The sequence below is a fragment of the Oreochromis aureus genome, linkage group 14 (assembly GCF_013358895.1).
Source record: "Oreochromis aureus strain Israel breed Guangdong linkage group 14, ZZ_aureus, whole genome shotgun sequence".
Classification (NCBI taxonomy): domain Eukaryota; kingdom Metazoa; phylum Chordata; class Actinopteri; order Cichliformes; family Cichlidae; genus Oreochromis; species Oreochromis aureus.
The window spans coordinates 37567146-37586515 of NC_052955.1; the positions used below are offsets into that span (position 1 = coordinate 37567146).

General features: G+C 40.3%; 1 protein-coding gene across 2 annotated transcripts; it reads left to right on the forward strand.

Annotated features, from left to right (window-relative positions):
• The first annotated feature begins 2303 nt into the window (after window positions 1–2303).
• LOC116325692 (galectin-9-like) lies at window positions 2304–18260 on the forward strand. 2 transcript variants are annotated; one of them, XM_031746664.2, is made up of 8 exons: window positions 2304–2447; window positions 7833–7921; window positions 10389–10593; window positions 10867–10986; window positions 11137–11286; window positions 15389–15477; window positions 17075–17231; window positions 17474–18260. In XM_031746664.2, exons 1-8 carry the CDS (start codon window positions 2412–2414, stop codon window positions 17618–17620), a joined length of 993 nt encoding a protein of 330 aa, XP_031602524.1. In that variant the 5' UTR covers window positions 2304–2411; the 3' UTR covers window positions 17621–18260. The 2 variants fall into 2 exon arrangements, with proteins under 2 accessions (XP_031602524.1, XP_031602522.2); XM_031746662.2 differs by lacking the exon at window positions 2304–2447 and adding an exon at window positions 5429–5573.
• The last annotated feature ends 1110 nt before the right edge of the window (window positions 18261–19370 follow it).

Genomic DNA, 19370 nt, shown 5'->3' on the forward strand with positions numbered 1-19370 from the left:
ACGGCAGCCAGCGCATATTGGGAATGTCATAGGCACCAATCGGTTTTCTATCGCCCATTTGCTGGGAGTAAGGGCGCCCTCCGTTTGCGAGGTGCGCCTGCTGCTTGCGACACAGGGAGGAGAGGGCGAGGCGGCGGGGGATTCTCTGGCTGGCTGGAGCGGCATCTAATAACCAACTCGCAAAATAAAACAAAATAAAAACAAAACAACAAACACGAAAACACCGGACATTATGATACAGACTTATAATTTGCACCGATGTTTTTTCGAAATTCTATACACGAAAACTGAGCGCGAGAGCCCTCGGTGCGCCTGCGCGCTGCTGAAGTCAAAGTAAACTTTATTGTCATACAGTCCAGTATATAGAGAGATGAGACGACGAGGCTCCAGTTACAGCAGTGCAAATAAACGAACAATAAATATAGTAGAGTAAGAAAATAAATATACACTTTAGGACTCGGGGTAAAGGGATCAATAACAATTTAAAATTTATAATTTACAGTTTGATGATTTAAAGTCTCACACATAACCCGTCGAAAGGGGAGGGAGACCTGCTGCTTCCAAATAGAGCACATTTCATTCATAATGTTGTGAATCCAAGCCCATTATGTATTCATGATTTGAATCCTGGGTTGTGTGAAATCCCAGAAATACACCCTAGACAAAGTTAATCTGTGAACTAAGGTGTAGGTCTATTAGGTTATGTTGTGGTGATCCTCTGGTTGAGGGATGGGTGTTCATACTGGAGTGCAAAATTAAAACCAATGGAAGATGGACAAGAAAAGTTCAAAGCCATCAGGTGCTCAGTTTAGAAAAAAGAGAAAAGAAGAAGAGGAGAAACGAGCAAAAGATGCAGGTAAGCAGATGTGTCATTGGATAATGGCAGGTCATCCTGAAACAATCAGAATCAGAATACTTTATTAATCCCTAAGGAAATAATGTGGGTTACAGTTGCTCCAAGAAGAAATGGTAAAAATAGTAACAGTAACAGACTAAACTCCAAACAATACATTATGTTACAAATTTTAATATTAATTAGTCATTGTCAATTGTTGATTTGTCCTGTTCTCATTGTATGACGAATTATGATGGCTGTTTGGTAGCCGTTTGCATACTATGCATACTCTCTCTCTCTCTCTTCATATGTGTGTGTGGACAACAGTTTTATGTTAATGTACAATCCTTAACATGTTTTGTGTGGGGGGGGGCGCCAGAGGGAGTGTTCGCCCAGGGCGCCAAACAGGCTAGGACCGCCACTGTATGACACACACACATCAACGAAAACTAAACTCATTTTTGCTATAAATTCAGTTAATTTTAGTTAGTTTTGTGAACACTCATTACAGTTTTAGTTAGTTTTCCTTTTTTTGTTATTATTTTTATTTCCGTTAACGAAAATGTTTTTTCACTTCTAGTTTTCGTTATTTCGTTAGTTTTCGTTAACGATAATAACCTTGCTGTGGTGGTGAAGAAAGCATCATAGTGGGGGCGGTGTTGTGCCAAAACATGATTGTCTGCCAAAAACTGATTTCCGGTATTTGCCAAAAACTGATTGCTTGTATTTAAACTGCTATAAATAACTTGGTCTATAATATGTGAAACTTATGTCAAATATATCCCTCGTGTGTGATATCAAATCGTTCTGAGCCACAAACAACATTCCTATAACAAGGTAGAAGCTGCAATCAGTTTTTGGCAGTGACTTTCATATATCCTTTATTTATCCAGTTAAAAGAATCTTGTTCACATTAAAAAATCCTTTTTTAAGAGTAATCTGGCCAAAAGGACAGCTGACAGTGCAACAAACATAACAATAGTTATGTAAACATATTTTAAGTGGACAAAAAGGACCGGACTGGTTATAATGTAAGTACAATAACACAGAGTTATAAAGGTACTTGAAAAACAGGTCATTTAAAAAAATTATATTTAACCACTTTGTAAACCCTGTTCAGCGAAGTTTACCAACATACATAAAGATATTACACATAAAAACAACATACGAAAACATTGGAAATCAGTTTTGGGACAAAACCGGCATCATGGTAAGGAGCCCCTCTGATGACATGGTCCAAAAAATAAATAAATTGTGGCCACAAAATACTACTTCGTGGGCACGAAATGGGTATAACGTGCCCACGAAATACTATTTCAAGGGCACGAAATAGGTATAACGTGCGCACCCATCTGCGGGAAAAAGGGCGCCCTCCATTTACGAGGTGCGCCTGCTGGTTGCTGCACATAGAGGAGAGTGGCGGGGTGGTGGGGGACTCTGGGTGGAGCGGCATCTTGCAAAATAACTTTAAATACCGCCTATTGTAGGAAAAACGAAACCTAAGGGTGGGCTAACTCGCAAAATTCAGAGCATATACTTTACAGTTCAACAATCTTCCGTGTTTCCGTTCAGGGATATGGCTTCTTATCAGCAGTCACCTTTTTACAACCCGGTAAGAGAATAAAATATGTTCATCTTAACTTAAGATGAACATATTTTATTTATTTTATTCTCTTATTCACTTTTCTTAAGCGAAAAGTCTTAAGATTCTTAAGACTTTTCGCTCTTATAAACGCTGTAATTAGTACGGACGGCAAGAATACTCCTCTGCGCTCTCACGGCTGTTCCGTTAGTCCGTTACGCAAGACCAGGAGGAGGCAGCCAACACAAAGAGGCAGTGCGAGTTTTAGACCTCGCTGGTCGGCTTGGTTATACGCATGAGAGTAAAACGTTTTGTGTCTTTTGCGCATCATAAAAGTCTTGTTTTGTAAAACTTTCCGATCTTTCCAAAATGTTCACTTGCGAGCAGCGTAAATGAAGACGTGTACACTGTTGCTTCCTGAATCTAAACGCTGAAGTGAACTTTGGCCTCGAGGTTTTCAGGGAAGAAAAGACACATATGCAGATGCTTGAGTACATGAGGCGTCTTGACTTTTGGCTCCAGTGCAGCGGTCAGGTGGGAAACAGATGCTCAAAAAAAAAAAACCCCCGGATGAAATAAAGAAGACTGTTTCTTTTAAGTTCAAAAACAACCCGACTTGGATTATTCCGATACTGTCATGGCTGTATGCAGGCAGGCAGAGAGGAAGGACCCAAAACGCAGGACTCACGGAAGCGAAAGTAACTCAGAATGAACTGCTTTATTGCAGGCTGCTTACCAAACAGAAGACTAACTAAACTGGAAAACATAAACTAACAGGCAGGCAAAAACAGGTAACAGGACACACAGCAGAAACTGAGGGCGAGTAGACGTTGACGATGCGACAGAGAACAAAGGTAACACAGGGCTAATATACACACGGCAGTAATCAAGGAATGAGGCACAGAAGGGGAACACACCTGGGAGAAATCACAGCTGACGAGACAGGGGAATAGTAAACCGAACACACTGACACCAGACACGAACCTCCAAAGTAAAACAGGAAACAAGAAACAACTTACAAGGAGGCAGACAGACACTGCACTTAATCTAGAATAATAATCAATACTATAGAAATATACCAAAATATAAAGAACTGAAGAAGCTGGGTCAGAATGACCCAGAACCGTGACAGATACGGATATAGTGTGGAAAATATCGAGCCAAAGAAGAATTCATATTTTGACATGTTTAGTGGCCCCGAAGTAAATAGCCTACATTTGCTTTAAATATATACAACGCACAAACAAATCAGGTACAATACACAGTGCGGTTAAGACTAACCGCAGGCTTTAAAACTGGTGTCACACACGGCACACAACTTAAACTACTTAACAAATAGCGTGTAAAATTATATCTAAATAGAACATAGTACATTGTACTTTTGTGTTTCCGAATGATAATGAAAAAGATTTATTTTTCATCTATAACTGCTTATCCAGTTATCCAGTAAATTATAGGACAAAGCATTCACTTTGCTTTTAATGCTAATAATTAAGGAATAACGTGTGTTAAGAGTGCTAAAAACTTTAATGTTCAATTTTTGTCTGTACAGGTGGACATTGGGATAAAGCTTTGGTGTGCTATTATACTAGTTGGGATAACTCTGCAAAAGATATGTCTGAAGTTTTTGTTCATTTGTTCACAAAGTCAAAGATAAGATATGACAGATCTTTATTGTCACTGTTACAAGAACAATGAAAGACAGTTTGGCGACTCTCCATTAGCAATATGTAGATTTTTCCATTAAAATTACTTTAGAATAAACGATAAAAGATACACCGATATATACAGTTGTATACAATTATATATACTGTAATGTGCAGTATAAAGGAGCAGGTGCAATATAAGGTGCAATGTAATTAGTGCTAGTGCATACTGAGTAAGAGGTGGAGAGACCAGAGGTAGGAATGCCATTTTCCAAATTCAAAAGAAAAAATTTTTTGCAAATTCATGGTGTTCTTGAGTGTAGGTATTGTTTTGTTTAGTAATATAATGTTAAAGCAATTTCTTTACGGGTTAAGGAATTGTTCCATATTCTTGTTTTTAATTAAAGTTGAATGAAAACAGCTCACCTTGTCTCCATTATTATAGGCTCAAATGAGCCTTTACTTGCCAAAGTTTGACTGTACAAGGCTGATGGGGTGTTTTTAATTCTGGTAAACACCCTGCCCTTTTCACTTTCACAGGATGTTGGTCATTTCCCCTTTTATTGTAAGACAGAGTTTGTCTTTGACACTAACCTTTCCAGTTACACACACGTACATAGTTATCTATATAATCTTGTATGTTATCTGCTGTGGTAATGTTCTCTTTGACCTCATGTGAATGCAGTCCACTCCTTTGACGCACATGATTGGTCTTGGTCATTTATCAATTTAAAAATATATAAAAAATAAAACTGCTTGCAGGAAAAGCTATAGTAATAACATCAGTGCTCTTTTAAGCAAAACTTCAGCACACCATATGCAGCACTTTAGGTAACGATTACATACAGTATATTACACTTTTACACATGTAGTTTATATAGGCTAAGATTCATGAAGATTGATGCGTCATCTGAAACAAACATACAGACATATATACACGATAGCATGATGATATTACAAATTGGTAAGTTTCAAATTTCTAATTAGTATGTTGTAGAATTCCACACTAACTTTGAACATCTGTCATGTGTTGCTTAGCAAGTGTTTGTTTGTTTTTTTTGCAAAAGTCCTTAAATCCTGTGGTGGTGAAGAAAGCATCATTGCGCAAAAGTGTGTGCTAGTCCAAATCATTTTCCCCACAGTGATAATACAGAGCCATTATTTTCTTTCCATATTAAGTTAAAGCTTTGGAGATGGCCTGCCATTAAACGTAACTTTAAGTTGCTGCTGGAGTTGCAGTGTAGTGACATTATCTTTTATTGAAAATGTGTCTGTGTGTATGAATGTGTGTGTTGTAGAGTCTTGTTTGAGGCTTGATAATCTACAGTTAAATCGGATGTCAGTGCTGGGGGAAACGGATACGACTCATCATATGTAAATACCGCCTATTGTAGGAAAAACGAAACCTAAGGGTGGGCTAACTCGCAGCATAGACTCTACAGCTCAACAAATCCCCGTGTTTCCGTTCAGGGATATGGCTTTTTATCAGCAGTCACCTTTTTACAACCCGGTAAGAGAATAAAATATGTTCAAATTAAAACTTTTCGATCTTATAAACGCTGTAATTAGTACGGACGGCAAGAATACTCCTCTGCGCTCTCACGGCTGTTCCGTTAGTCCGTTACGCAAGGCCAGGTGGGCGCAGCCGACACAAAGAGGCAGTGCGAGTTTTAGACCTCGCTGGTCGGCTTGGTTATACGCATGAGAGTAAAACGTTTTGTGTCTTTTGCGCATCATAAAAGTCTTGTTTTGTAAAACTTTCCGATCTTTCCAAAATGTTCACTTGCGAGCAGCGTAAATGAAGACGTGTACACTGTTGCTTCCTGAATCTAAACGCTGAAGTGAACTTTGGCCTCGAGGTTTTCAGGGAAGAAAAGACACATATGCAGATGCTTGAGTACATGAGGCGTCTTGACTTTTGGCTCCAGTGCAGCGGTTAGCTGGGAAACAGAAGCGCAGAATATGGATAAAAAGAAAGTTCGAAAACAACCCGACTTGCATTATTCCGATACGGATATAGCTTGTAAAATATCAAGCCAAAGCAGAATTCATATTTGGACATGTGTAGTGGCCCAGAAGTAAATACATTTGCTTTAAAACATCTACGACGCACAAACAAATCAGGTACAATACACAGTGCGGTTAAGACTAACCGCAGGCTTTAAAACTGGTGTCACACACGGCACACAACTTAAACTAAACATATAGCGTGTAAAATTATATCTAAATAGAACATCAATAATTAAAGTCACACCTATTCTCTGATGTTCTTGTGTAAAATGGTATTCATTATTTCTATATTTCATTTCCTATAAGATCAGATTATAATAGTGAAGTTACAATTCATGCATGACAGTTTAGCAGGAAGTGGCTTGCAGCAGCAACATCCGTTTGCATTTTTGAGGCCTTTTCCCCCTTCTTTGGTTCTAAGTACATCATCAGTAGCAGAACTTTTATTGGAACCAGAAACCGTATATAATAATAACACTAATAATAATAATCATGTTGCTGCTGCTGCTGATAACATTTTATTGTTGTCCTTTGTATATCTATGTAAAGGTGTCATTGGGGTGAAAATCTTTTTTCCAGGGAAAGACGCTAAAACTCTTTTCTAGGCTCTACATTTTTTAAATGTATTATTTATTTATTTATTTATGTTAATGTGAGTGCCAACTGCTGGCTGCTGTGGAGGTCCTGGAGGTCCTTACACTGGGACTGCATTTGTAGGTTAAAGTCTGCCATGTTTAGGTTGAGGAGGCTTCCTGTTGGTGTGTGTGTGTGAATGGGTGAATGAAGTTTGTAGTAAGGAAGAACTGAGTGCTCAAATAGAGTGTTATTGCTTTTCCCCACCCCAATGAGTTTAGCCTAATTCAATCACTTCCTCCTGTGTGTATATGCTGATCTATCTATCTATCTATCTATACACATATATATATATATATATATATATATATATATATACACACACATATATCCACACACACACATATATATATATATTTACATATACATATGTAAATATATATATATATGTGTGTGTGTGTGTGTGTGTGTGTGTGTATAAAGCCTGTAGTCCAACCATTTAGCAACAACTTGTTGGTATTATGTTTTCATGTTTTCACCATTTACAAGTTATTTAGTCATATATCCCTTTCCATTGGTTTGGACTTCTGGGGGCAGCAGTCAATGCAGAGATGATTGGAACCCCCCATCTCAAGCTCTTCTGATGGTACACTGAAGTATCTAGTGCTAGTCAGGAAACAGCCATCGCCCAGTTGGAATTTGTGAAATAAATATATCTGCACCATAAAACAAAACCTTACAATGAAGCAAATAATTTATCTTTTTTGTATGATATCAACAACTCTGCAACTTGTGTACCAAAATATTCTCAAAACTGGACAAATTAAACTTCACAAATATGTGTTTTTCCAACTTAGATGTGAGTTTTCATGTAAATTTTGTCAGCCTTTTTTTTCTTCTATTAAACTGCTGCCAACATAAAAACAGACATTCATGAAGGAAGAGACACACATATTAAAAAGTTAAGAAAGTGATACAAAGAGCACCTTTAGGAAACAAAGTAGCTACAAAATATGTAGCTATATATCCATAAGAAAGAAAAGGAAGAATGATCAGTAACAAAATGACACTGTTTCTTTGGTTTATGTGGCATTCTAACTTCATTTATTTAATTTTTTTTAGCGTATTACATTTTGCAGTCAAAATATAAAGCAAGTAATTAGATGTTTATCCATGTTCTTTCTAGATAATCCCCTTCACTGGGTCAATCCAAGGTGGTCTGCAGGAGGGGAAGTCTATCACTGTCAGTGGACGCGTCCTACCTGGGGCTGACAGGTCTGTCTGCTTGTTCCTTTATTTATCAGCAGCAGTGTTTTATTTGTTGACCAATAATTTTCTTCAAAGTTTTTGTCAACAACTTTTTTTTTTGCACAAAAACAAGACAAAACTAAATAAAAACTAATGCAGGGGGGCATTAACACCTTCATCTATAAATAAAAATGAGATGAAAATGTTCTGGACTGACAAGATCCAATCAGAAGTAATTAAGTCACCACAAACCACGTGAGAGTGTTCAGTCCACTCAATGGGCAGATGTGTCTGGGGCAGGAGCAACAAAAGTAAATACAGTAAGAAGTTACTGTGTGAGAAAACATATGTTATGTTTGTTTCATTGCAAGTTGCTAGCCCATACAGACCTTTGCACATCTATCTTAAGGGACAACCACTACTGCAGGGTCCAGAACCCCAAAACAGGAAGTCTGGGTCGGCTCTCAGTTTAAAAAATATTACTCTTCTAATGTCTGAATTTTGTGTGGGTGGACATGATCCAGCTTCGACCTTGGCAGACCTTGGCAGGCGTGGTCCCTGGCTCCGCTGCAGGGGAGGGGTGGTGCAGTGAGCTCAAAGGGCAGTGCCAGGGAGGTTGGCAAACAGGTGCACAGAATCAACTAATGAGGTTTCTCCCTGATATATAGCGAAGTCGGAGCCAAGAGAAGCGGGGGGGTGCAGGAGACTAGTTGGAAAGCTGGTGGAGTGGTTATAAACGTTACATATGTGTTATTGCAATAAACGCTCCTCAAACGTATACAACATACCAGTGTGTGAGGTCAATCTTTACACAGACCTTGACCTTGTGTGTGACTGCAGGAATGTGTAAGATAAAAAAAATGTGTCACCAACCTATTATTATAATAAGAATAAGAATAAGAATAACTTTATTTAACCCGAGGGAAACTCTGTTGTCATGTACATGCTCAAAGCAGCAGGAGAGACAGAGGAACAGATAAATAAGATATACAATATATACAATAAGAATAGTAGTATACAGTAATATACAGTAGTAGGATAGTGCAAGACATAGTATCAAATAACTCTAACGAAGTAATATAAATGACTGTATCCTGGAGAATAAATAACTTAACTATCAGTGCAGGCGATTCTAGAAAGTGACATAGTAATGTGCAATAGAATAAAGGGAGTAGCAGCTTATGATGGGGGGATGAAACAAATATTCAATTCAAATATTCAATATTCAAAAAGGTACTGTTGGGTAATATTGCACGGTCCGAAAGGGAACAGAATAACATTGGTAATAGTCTCAGGAAAATCACCTACAGAGTGAGGAAGAGTTATACAGTCTTATTGTCACCGGCACAAAGGATTTACTGTGGCGGTCAGTTCTGCATTTCGGGGCAATGAGTCTTTTGCTGCGTTTGCTCCGATGGTCCATCATGGGGGCGTGCATGGGGTGGGAGGGGTTGTCCATGATAGAAAGAAGCTTTTTTAGCATCCTCCTCTCAGACACCTCCTCCAGGTTCTCCAGTCTGACACCCAGAACAGAACCAGCCTTTTTAATCAGTTTGTTCAGCCTGTTGGCATCAGCTGTCTTCACCCCACTTCCCCAGCACACAGCTGCAAAGAGCACAACGCTCTCCAACACCGAGTGATAGAACATGGTCAGCATTTTCCTACCAACACTGAAGGACCTGAGTTGCCTCAGTAGGAAAAGCCGACTCTGCCCTTTTTTGAAGATAGCATTGGTGTTCTTGGTCCAGTCCAGTTTACAGTCCAAGTGTACCCCCAGGTACCGGTAGTCCTCAACGATCTCCACATCAGCCCCTCTGATGGTGACAGGGTTAGGAGGAGGAGCCTGCTTCCTAAAGTTATACATGATTATATTATCATTATACATGATTCTGACTAAGAGAAATAGTATTAAGTGTCGTAATCCCCCTGCGGTTAGCCTGACCACTGTGGTGTTGTCCACAGACCTCACAATGGCGTTGCTGCTCAAAGGCACTGTACAGGCCCAACTTAAGTTTGCCAGTCAACATCTGGCAAGGCACAGGAGAAAGTGCTGTGCTCACATGAAAATAAAATTAGGTTCTTTGGCATTACCTTAACTTGCCATGTTTGGAAGAACAGAAAAGCTGAGTGTGCCCCTAAGAATGTCAAGAAAAGAGAATAAACTCCTGTTTTACTAAGTCATATTTATGTATTATGTTTTTTTCTGGATCTTTGGTTATTCTCTATTTTACTGGAGAGAATCCAGTAAAATAAAAAGTACAGACTGTTCATTTCTTTGTAACTTACAAATTCATCAGTAGATCATTACCCTAGTGTAAGGAATATTTTTGTCAATTTGTAGTTCTTTACTCAGTACAGTCATTTAAAAACTCCTAAAACTTAAAAAGTACAACTCATACTCATTAATTGTCTCTGAATTGAATCTGTTTGGCCACATTTTCCAGTAATCAGTTAATATATCCATATATCCATTCTTATTCACTTTCTTAATCAGGTTCCATGTGAATCTACAGCGTGGTTCCAGGGCCGGTGCGGACATTGCTATCCACATTAACCCACGCTATGAAAGTCAGCATTATGTGGTGACCAACAGTTTCCAGAATGGGAGCTGGGGCAGTGAAGAGAGGAAGTACAACTCCCCATTTCCTGCTGGGTCCTCTTTCACACTTGTCATTGCTGTCGCCCGGGACTTCTATCAGGTCAGATCCTAAACATTTTAATATGATCTACTCCGTTATGTAAATAAATAAGACATTTCATTTTACTGCATTTGTGTGTTTATTTAAGTGTAGAGCTGATCATTCATATCATACAATTCTGTTTGTTCTATTGAAAGTTTTATTTAAAACACCAGAATTTCTTAAAATAGTCTTCTTTGGTGATTCTTTTTCTAAAATGTATTGTTGTGCAAAAATAGCTTTTACTGTTCGGACAATTAGACACAAATTTAATTCCATATGTGCTATTACCAGCTCAGCGTCAATGGCTGCCACTTTATGGAGTACAGACATCGCCTGCCATTTCACCAGGTTGACACCATCTCAGTGGGTGGAAAAGTGGAAATTTCTTCCATTGCTTTTCAGAGCCCTGTGGTGAGGAAGTTTACACAATTTATTGGCTGTTTATTTGATATACATAAGTAATATAGCAGCATAGTTGGTTGTGTATTTGTGCTCATGACAAGAATATGATAGAACAGTGAGAACAAAGTGGTTTCTTTTTGTATTTTATTTCCTGCACAGTCAGCTTTTCCTGCTCAGCCTGCGTTTGCTCCACAAGTAGGCTTTCAACCCCAGCCTGGATTCCCTTCTTGTCCAGCATTTCCACCACAACCTGGGTTCCCAGCACAGCCTGGATTTCCAGCACAGCCTGGATTTCCTCCTGCAACACCAGTGAGTATCGTGGTCAGGTTCCAGTTTGTAACATCTGCTGTGGTGACAGCAACAAAAACCTTAGTTGAGTTGGAAAATCATTTAAAACACACGTGCGCGCGCACACACACACACACACACACACACATCACCAAACAGCATCCAAAGAAAAATATATGAAGGACACAATTTTCTGTATCTTCAGGAAGCTTTTTGAAGGTCTACGCCTTCTTATGATACTACCTAATGAAACCATGAAATGCAAATAGAACTAGGACCATCACAGAACCCTATGGAACTCTATAAATTGGTTTCAAATTGGAATATATTACTTAGATAGCATTCAAACCACTGTAGTGCAGTTCCTTTAGTGCCTATGAATGGAGTTTGGTGAGGCCATGAAAAAAAAAAAAAAACTTTTGGTATGAGTTCTTTCTTCTGGAAAACCGTTAGGTGATTCAGAGGGGGAAAACAGTATTTTACTTACATGGTGTATATTAGAGGTGGGGTGCTGCTGACTTTAGCTAAGGATATAGTTGGGCGGTGTAAGTAATACTTTGAGGAGCTTAATCCCACTGACATGGCTTCTGTAGAGGAAGCAGTTTGGGGACAAGGAGGGGACTAACCCATCACTGGGGGAGAGTCTGCAGTGATGTGAATGCTGTACCAGTCCTTCATGGTGAGGTGAGCCCAAATATACCTGTCGAATAACATACAGTGGCTTGCAAAAGTATTCGGTCCCCTTGAACTTTTCCACATTTTGTCACATTACAGCCACGAACATGAATCAATTTTATTGGAATTCCACGTGAAAGACCAATACAAAGTGGTGAACACGTGAGAAGTAGAACGAAAATCATACATGATTCCAAACATTTTTTACAAATAAATAACTGCAAAGTGGGCTGTGCGTAATTATTCAGCCCCCTGAGTCAATACTTTGTAGAACCACCTTTATCTGCAATTACAGCTGCCAGTCTTTTAGGGTATGTCTCTACCAGCTTTGCACATCTACAGACTGAAATCCTTGCCCGTTCTTCTTTGCAAAACAGCTCCAGCTCAGTCAGATTAGATGGACAGCGTTTGTGAACAGCAGTTTTCAGATCTTACCACAGATTCTTGATTGGATTTAGATCTGGACTTTGACTGGGCCATTCTAACACATGGATATGTTTTGTTTTAAACCATTCCATTGTTGCCCTGGCTTTATGTTTAGGGTGGTTGTCCTGCTGGAAGGTGAACCTCCGCCCCAGTCTCAAGTCTTTTGCAGACCCCAAGAGGCTTTCTTCCAAGATTGCCCTGTATTTGGCTCCATCCATCTTCCCATCAACTCTGACCAGCTTCCCTGTCCCTGCTGAAGAGAAGCACCCCCAGAGCATGATGCTGCCACCACCATATTTGACAGTGGGGATGGTGTGTTCAGAGTGATGTGCAGTGTTAGTTTTCCGCCACACATAGCATTTTGCATTTTGGCCAAAGTTCCATTTGGTCTCATCTGACCAGAGCACCTTTTTTTCCACATGTTTGCTGTGTCCCCACATGGCTTGTGGCAAACTGCAAATGGGACTTCTTATGGTTTTCTGTTAACAATGGCTTTCTTCTTGCCACTCTTCCATAAAGGCCAACTTTGTGCAGTGCACGACTAATAGTTGTGCTATGGACAGATTCACCCACCTGAGCTGTAGATCTCTGCAGCTCGTCCAGAGTCACCATGGGCCTCTTGGCTGCATTTCTGATCAGCGCTCTCCTTGTTCGGCCTGTGAGTTTAGGTGGACGGCCTTGTCTTGGTAGGTTTACAGTTGTGCCATACTCCTTCCATTTCTGAATGATTGCTTGAACAGTGCTCCGTGGGATGTTCAAGGCTTGGGAAATCTTTTTGTAGCCTAAGCCTGCTTTAAACTTCTCAATAACTTTATCCCTGACCTGTCTGGTGTGTTCTTTGGACTTCATGGTGTTGTTGCTCCCAATATTCTCTTAGACAACCTCTGAGGCCGTCACAGAGCAGCTGTATTTGTACTGACATTAGATTACACACAGGTGCACTCTATTTAGTCATTAGCACTCATCAGGCAATGTCTATGGGCAACTGACTGCACTCAGACCAAAGGGGGCTGAATAATTACGCACAGCCCACTTTACAGTTATTTATTTGTAAAAAATGTTTGGAATCATGTATGATTTTCGTTCCACTTCTCACGTGTACACCACTTTGTATTGGTCTTTCACCTGGAATTCCAATGAAACTGATTCATGTTTGTGGCTGTAATGTGACAAAATGTGGGAAAGTGCAAGGGGGCCGAATACTTTTGCAAGCCACTGTACCTGCACCTCATCATCATGAGCTCTGGGTAGTGACCAAAAGAACAAGATTGTGAGTAGAATGTTGTTAGCTTTTTAGCTTTTTCTGAAGGGTGGCTGGCTCCCTTAGAGATAGGGTGATGAGTTCAATCATTCAAGAGGAGCTCAGAGTAGAGCTGCAAGTCCTCTACTTCAAAAGGCACCAAATGAGGTGGGCATCTGACTTTGATGCCTCCTGGGCACCTCCTGGGTGAGGTGTCCCACGGAAGGATGCCTAAGGACTCAGGACATGCTGGAGAGATTATATTGGTCAGCTGGCCTGAGTGTTCCCCCAGATAAGATGGAGGAGGAGGATAGACAGAGGGAGGTCTGGGCCTCTCTGGATAGACTGCTGCCCCTGCAATGAAGTCACGGATAAGCAGAAGAAAATGGATGTATGGATGCTCTGTAATCCATTATTGTAAATTTAAATGTCATTAAGAAATTATCAGACAAAAGACGTTTTTCAGGGAATACTGTTAAATGTAATAGATTCAGTGTTGAGGCTGACAGTGGGTGATTTTACCAACAAGGATAGTAAAATCACCCACTGTATATACTAAATGAGATAAAAAGTCTTAGAAATCAGATAGGAAATCAAGTAAGAACCAGGTGGTGTCTAGATAGCAACAAATAAAACAGGTTTTTGAGTTTTCCAGTTCGGGTGTACAAAGCTAAGAGTTAGGATTTCAAATGAATTAAAAATCTGTATTGTCTATGGTTGATTAATAAGCTGCAGTGGAAGATTGCTGCTACTCTTCGTCCTCTGCTTTTGCTTCAAATGTGCTGACAGTTAGTATGACTCTGTGTTGATTTATTCAATCTAACATATTCAAACTGCTGCAACCAGGTTTCTGATAGGCAAAATAAATAAATATGTTGATCAATTATTAAATCATTTAGCAAATGACAGGGACTTACAAGAGAGATACCTAATGCTCAATCACCCACATTTAACTGTTTTACTCTTTAGTGCAGCTTAAGATGCTATATTGTTCTTTCTTTGTGAATTTTCTTTGTAGTAGTATTAAAATTGATGCATGAGACTTTTGTGAAAGGTAACGTTCTAATTTCTAAAAATGTGCTTATTTATTTGTGGCTAAAACATTGTCCCTAACCCTACCTTTAACCATTCTGGCCTTTTATCGGGTGCCAGAATGCATGATCATATGACTCCAGTTTTAGCCAAGCTACACTGGCTCCCTGTGAAATTTCGCATTGATTTTAAAATTCTTTTATTCACTTATAAAATCTTAAATAACATGGCCCCTAGCTATTTAACTGAACTTCTTCATTTGTATAATCCCATAAAAGCATTAAGATCTTCAAACCAGATGCTCTTAATGCAACCTAAGTCTAGGTTGAAAACCAGAGGTGACCGTGCCTTTGCCATTGTAGCTCCTAGACTGTGGAACAACCTCCCTATTGCCATTCGCTCTTCTGAGACTGTTCAGTCTTTTAAATCTCGTTTAAAGACCCATCTGTTTACTCTGGCTTTGATGTAAGATAGTTTGATTATCATTTGGTTGGTTTTTATGGTTGTCTCCTCCTGCATTGTATCTTTCTTATCTTATTTTTATCTGTCTTATTTTATCTTTTAATTTGTGAAGCACTTTGATCATAACTGTTGTTTTTAAATGTGCTATATAAATAAATTTTGATTTGATTTTGATTTGATAACGATGTCACTAGTGAACTGATGGAGGTTAAGAAGTTAAATCTTACCTAACTGTAGTCAGAGAGTTGCAGTGTTGCTGTTGAAATAATATATATTTCTTGTCTGCAGGTGGTTCCATACAGGTCTGCCATCAGTGGTGGACTAAGACCTGGCAGGACCATCACCATCCAGGGAACTGTATACCCAAGTGCCACAAGGTCAGACTTCATGATCAGATGTTGCTTTAATTACTTTGAAACTAGCATACTTAAATTTAACTGCAAAAATGATAACTATGTATGTGAAGTGAAAAAATTAAGAATTAAACTATAAAGTGAGGGAGATAATTATTTGATCCCTTCCAAAGAAATAAATTATGGTGGCTTCATTTTAATGGAAAAGAACACAATATCAACAAAAAATATAGGAAAAAAACATATTACATAAACGTTAGAAGTTCATTTGGATGTCATTGAGTAAATCAGTTTTATCCCCAGGCAAGACATGACTTAGTACTTGGTCAAGAAACCCTTGTTGGCAGGCATAGTGGTAAGGTGTTTCTTATAGTTGGTTACCAGGTTTGCGCACATGCAATGCACAGATTTTGACCCACTCCTATGTACAAAACCTTTCAATATCCTTTAGGTTTCTTGGGTGCCACTTGCCTTCATTATTGTGCACAGATTTTCTATAGGATTGAGGTCTGGAGACTGGCTAGACCACTAACACGATGAAACACATCAACATGACCCTAAGGTGCTTCTTCCACTCAATTGTTGCCTTGCCGTATGTTTTGTTCATTGTACTGGCCATGCCAGAAGACCCATTCACAACCCATTTGGCTGAAGGAAGGAGGTTCTCATTCAAAATTTTACAGTACATGGCCTGTCCATTGGCTCGATTCTTGACTGTGTGGATGCTGTTCTTTGGGTCAGCATTGCTCTTCCTCCAAGCATTGTGGGTCGAATTGATGCCAAAGAGCTCAAATTTGTTTTCATCTGACCACAGCACTTTCTTCCAAGCCTTTTTTGAATTAATAAAATGTTCACAGGCAAGTTAAAGATGGTCCAATACATATGCCTTCTTGAGCAGGGTGACCTTGTGGGCGCTCCAAGATTTGTAGTGTGTTACCAAAAGTGTCCTCGGTGACTGTGCTCCCAGCTGCCTTCAGATCATTACCAAGGTCCTCTTGTGTAGCAATGGGCTGATCCACCACTCTTCTCAATGAGACAAAATTGTGCATTGATCCATTTTTTAATAATCGAATCAACAGTTGTCACCTTCTCACCAAGTTTATTGTTCATGGTCTTGTAGTCTATTCTAGCCTTGCGCATGTTACAATTTTGTTCCTGATGTCCTTTGAAAGCTCTTTGATCTTGCCCAGAGTCGAAGAGAGGCTGGAATAGAACACATTGATTCTGTGGACAGGTGTATACACGTAATGAGTGGACATCAGGAGTATCCGTAATTGACTGATTGATTGTAATCTGTGTGCCACACAGGGACACAGCCAATGTACAGAAGCCAGAATTGTTGTTGTAGGTGATCAAATACACATCCAAATGTTTCATCTAAAACAGACATTCCAGATTGAAATGTAGATTATCTGCCAAAGCTACAGTAACATAACATTGCTCTTGAATTGAATCTTGTTGTCAGGAAAAAACAAACTTAAAAAAAGAAAAGAAAAAATCTTTTTTCTCCAGCCAATTGGCAACCAAACTGTTGTCTGTCTGTATATTTAGAGACTTAAATTAGAAAAGAAATAACAAATTAATTAGTATTGGTATTGCATTATTTTGTGTTTCTTCACAGGTTCAATGTGAATCTTAGCCACCAGTCTGGCATCGCTCTGCATTACAACCCACGTTTCAATGAGAATGTTGTGGTTCGAAATACCAAGCAGTGGGATCAGTGGGGCTCCGAGGAGCGTGGTGGTGGCATGCCCTTCCACCGGGGTCAGCCTTTCACGGTATGACTCTGAACATACACGCTGTACAAGTTTCAGTAGAAGTCACATCGCTTTGTGGTACACTGCTTTTCAGTCACGACTTCACATATCATAAAGGAGAATTATAGGTGATCTGACCTTGGAGTACCAGATGACTTATAATGTTTCTATTGTGTCTCATGTTAAGTGTGCTATCTTTAGCTGTTCGTTTCACTGTAAACAAACTGATTTCACTAACAAAATTATCTTTTATTTCTTTTTAGTTGACTATATGTTGTGAAGCTCATTCCTTCCGAATTGTGGCCAATGGGATGCAGACCCATACCTACAAGTATCGTTTCACTCCCCTGCATGCCGTTACCTCCCTGGAGATTGACGGTGACATCAGCCTGACCTCTGTGATTGTGTAGAGATGCAGGACCCTGTTGCTGGTGGCAACATTTTAAAACATTTCCCTAACTATAGCCACAGTAATTAGCCATTAATTGGGAAATTGTGCTAACTGCTTCATTTAATTATGTAATGTACAAGGTATAATCAACATCTCTGCATTCATTTTATAATCGCCTCATTCTATAATACTATATGCTCTATATTTCTGAAACATATTCACTCTTGAAAGAAACAACCATTATCGGTTATCAGGGACGCCTAATTTACACACATACATTCTGTCCAATGAAGACAAAGAAAAACTACAACAAAAAGAGTAAACATTCCAAGCAAATGTAACACTGTCTAGTTGGAAGTTGGATTTGTCACCAGTGTTGTAAACTTGACCCATGTCCAATCATTTTCTTAGTTGAGTTTAAAAACTCTTTATACAGTTATTGGTCTGGTCCAAAGCTAAAAAACCACATTCATAGATAATTTCGAATCACAAATTAACCCTCGATGGATGAATAACCGCTGCACCACTAAACTCAGGTGGTGCCTGAGTATAACATAGTTGATTTTATTCCCATACTTTATTTTCTTCTGATCATTCTGCGCTTAGATCATTACTAGCCAATCTCTATAATATTCCATCCATCCATCCATCCATCCTCATCCGCTTTATCCGAAGTCGGGTCGCGGGGGCAGCAGCCTAAGCAGAGAAGCCCAGACCTCCCTCTCCCCAGCCACCTCCTCCAGCTCATCCGGGGAACACCAAAGGCGTTCCCAGGCCAGCCGAGAGATATAATCTCTCCAGCGCGTCCTGGGTCTGCCCGGGCCTCCTCCCGTGGGACATGCCCGAACACCTCACCCAGGAGGCGCCCAGGGGCATCCTTGTCAGATGCCCGAACCACCTCAACTGGCTCCTTTCGATGTGGAGGAGCAGCGGCTCTACTCTGAGCCCCTCCCGGATGGCCGAACTTCTCACCCTATCTCTAAGGGAGAGGCCAGCCACCCTTGGAGGAAGCTCATTTCTGCCGCTTGTATCCGCGATCTCGTTCTTTCGGTCACTACCCACAGCTCGTGGCCATAGGTGAGGGTCGGGGCGTGAGATCGACCGGTAAATTGAGAGCTTCGCTTTTACACTCAGCTCCCTCTTCACCACGACGGACCGGTGCAGCGTTCCGCATCACTGCAACCGCAGCACCAATCCGTCTGTCGATCTCCGGCTCCCTTCTCCCATCACTCGCGAACAAGACCCGAGATACTTAAACTCCTCCACTTGGGGCAGGAACTCATCCCGACCGGAGTGGGCATTCCACCCTTTTCCGGCTGAGAACCATGGCCTCAGATTTGGAGGTGCTGATCCTCATTCCCGCTGCTTCACACTCGGCTGCGAACTGTTCCAGTCGAGCTGGAGGCCCCCACCGATGAAGCCATCAGAACCACATCATCCGCAAAAAGCAGAGATGAGATTCTGAGGCCACCGAAGTGAAAGCCCTCCGCCACTTGGCTGCGCCTAGAAATCCTGTCCATAAAAATTATGAACAGAATCGGTGATAAAGGGCAGCCCTGGCGGAGCCCATCACCCACCGGAAACGAGTCCGACTTATTGCCGGCAATGCGAACCAAACTCTTACAACGGTTGTATAGGGATCGAATGGCCCGTAGCAGTGGGCCAGACACCCCATACTCCAACACCTCCCACAGGACACCCGAGGGACACGGTCGAATGCCTTCTCCAAGTCCACAAAACACATGTAGACTGGTTGGGCAAACTCCCAT

Coding starts and splice junctions, on each gene's coding strand:
- LOC116325692 (XM_031746664.2), top strand. CDS start 2,412: ATGGCTTCTTATCAGCAGTCACCTTTTTACAACCCG. Junction 10,987..11,136: donor TTGCTTTTCAGAGCCCTGTG/GTGAGGAAGTTT, acceptor TTTCCTGCACAG/TCAGCTTTTCCTGCTCAGCC. Junction 11,287..15,388: donor GATTTCCTCCTGCAACACCA/GTGAGTATCGTG, acceptor TCTTGTCTGCAG/GTGGTTCCATACAGGTCTGC.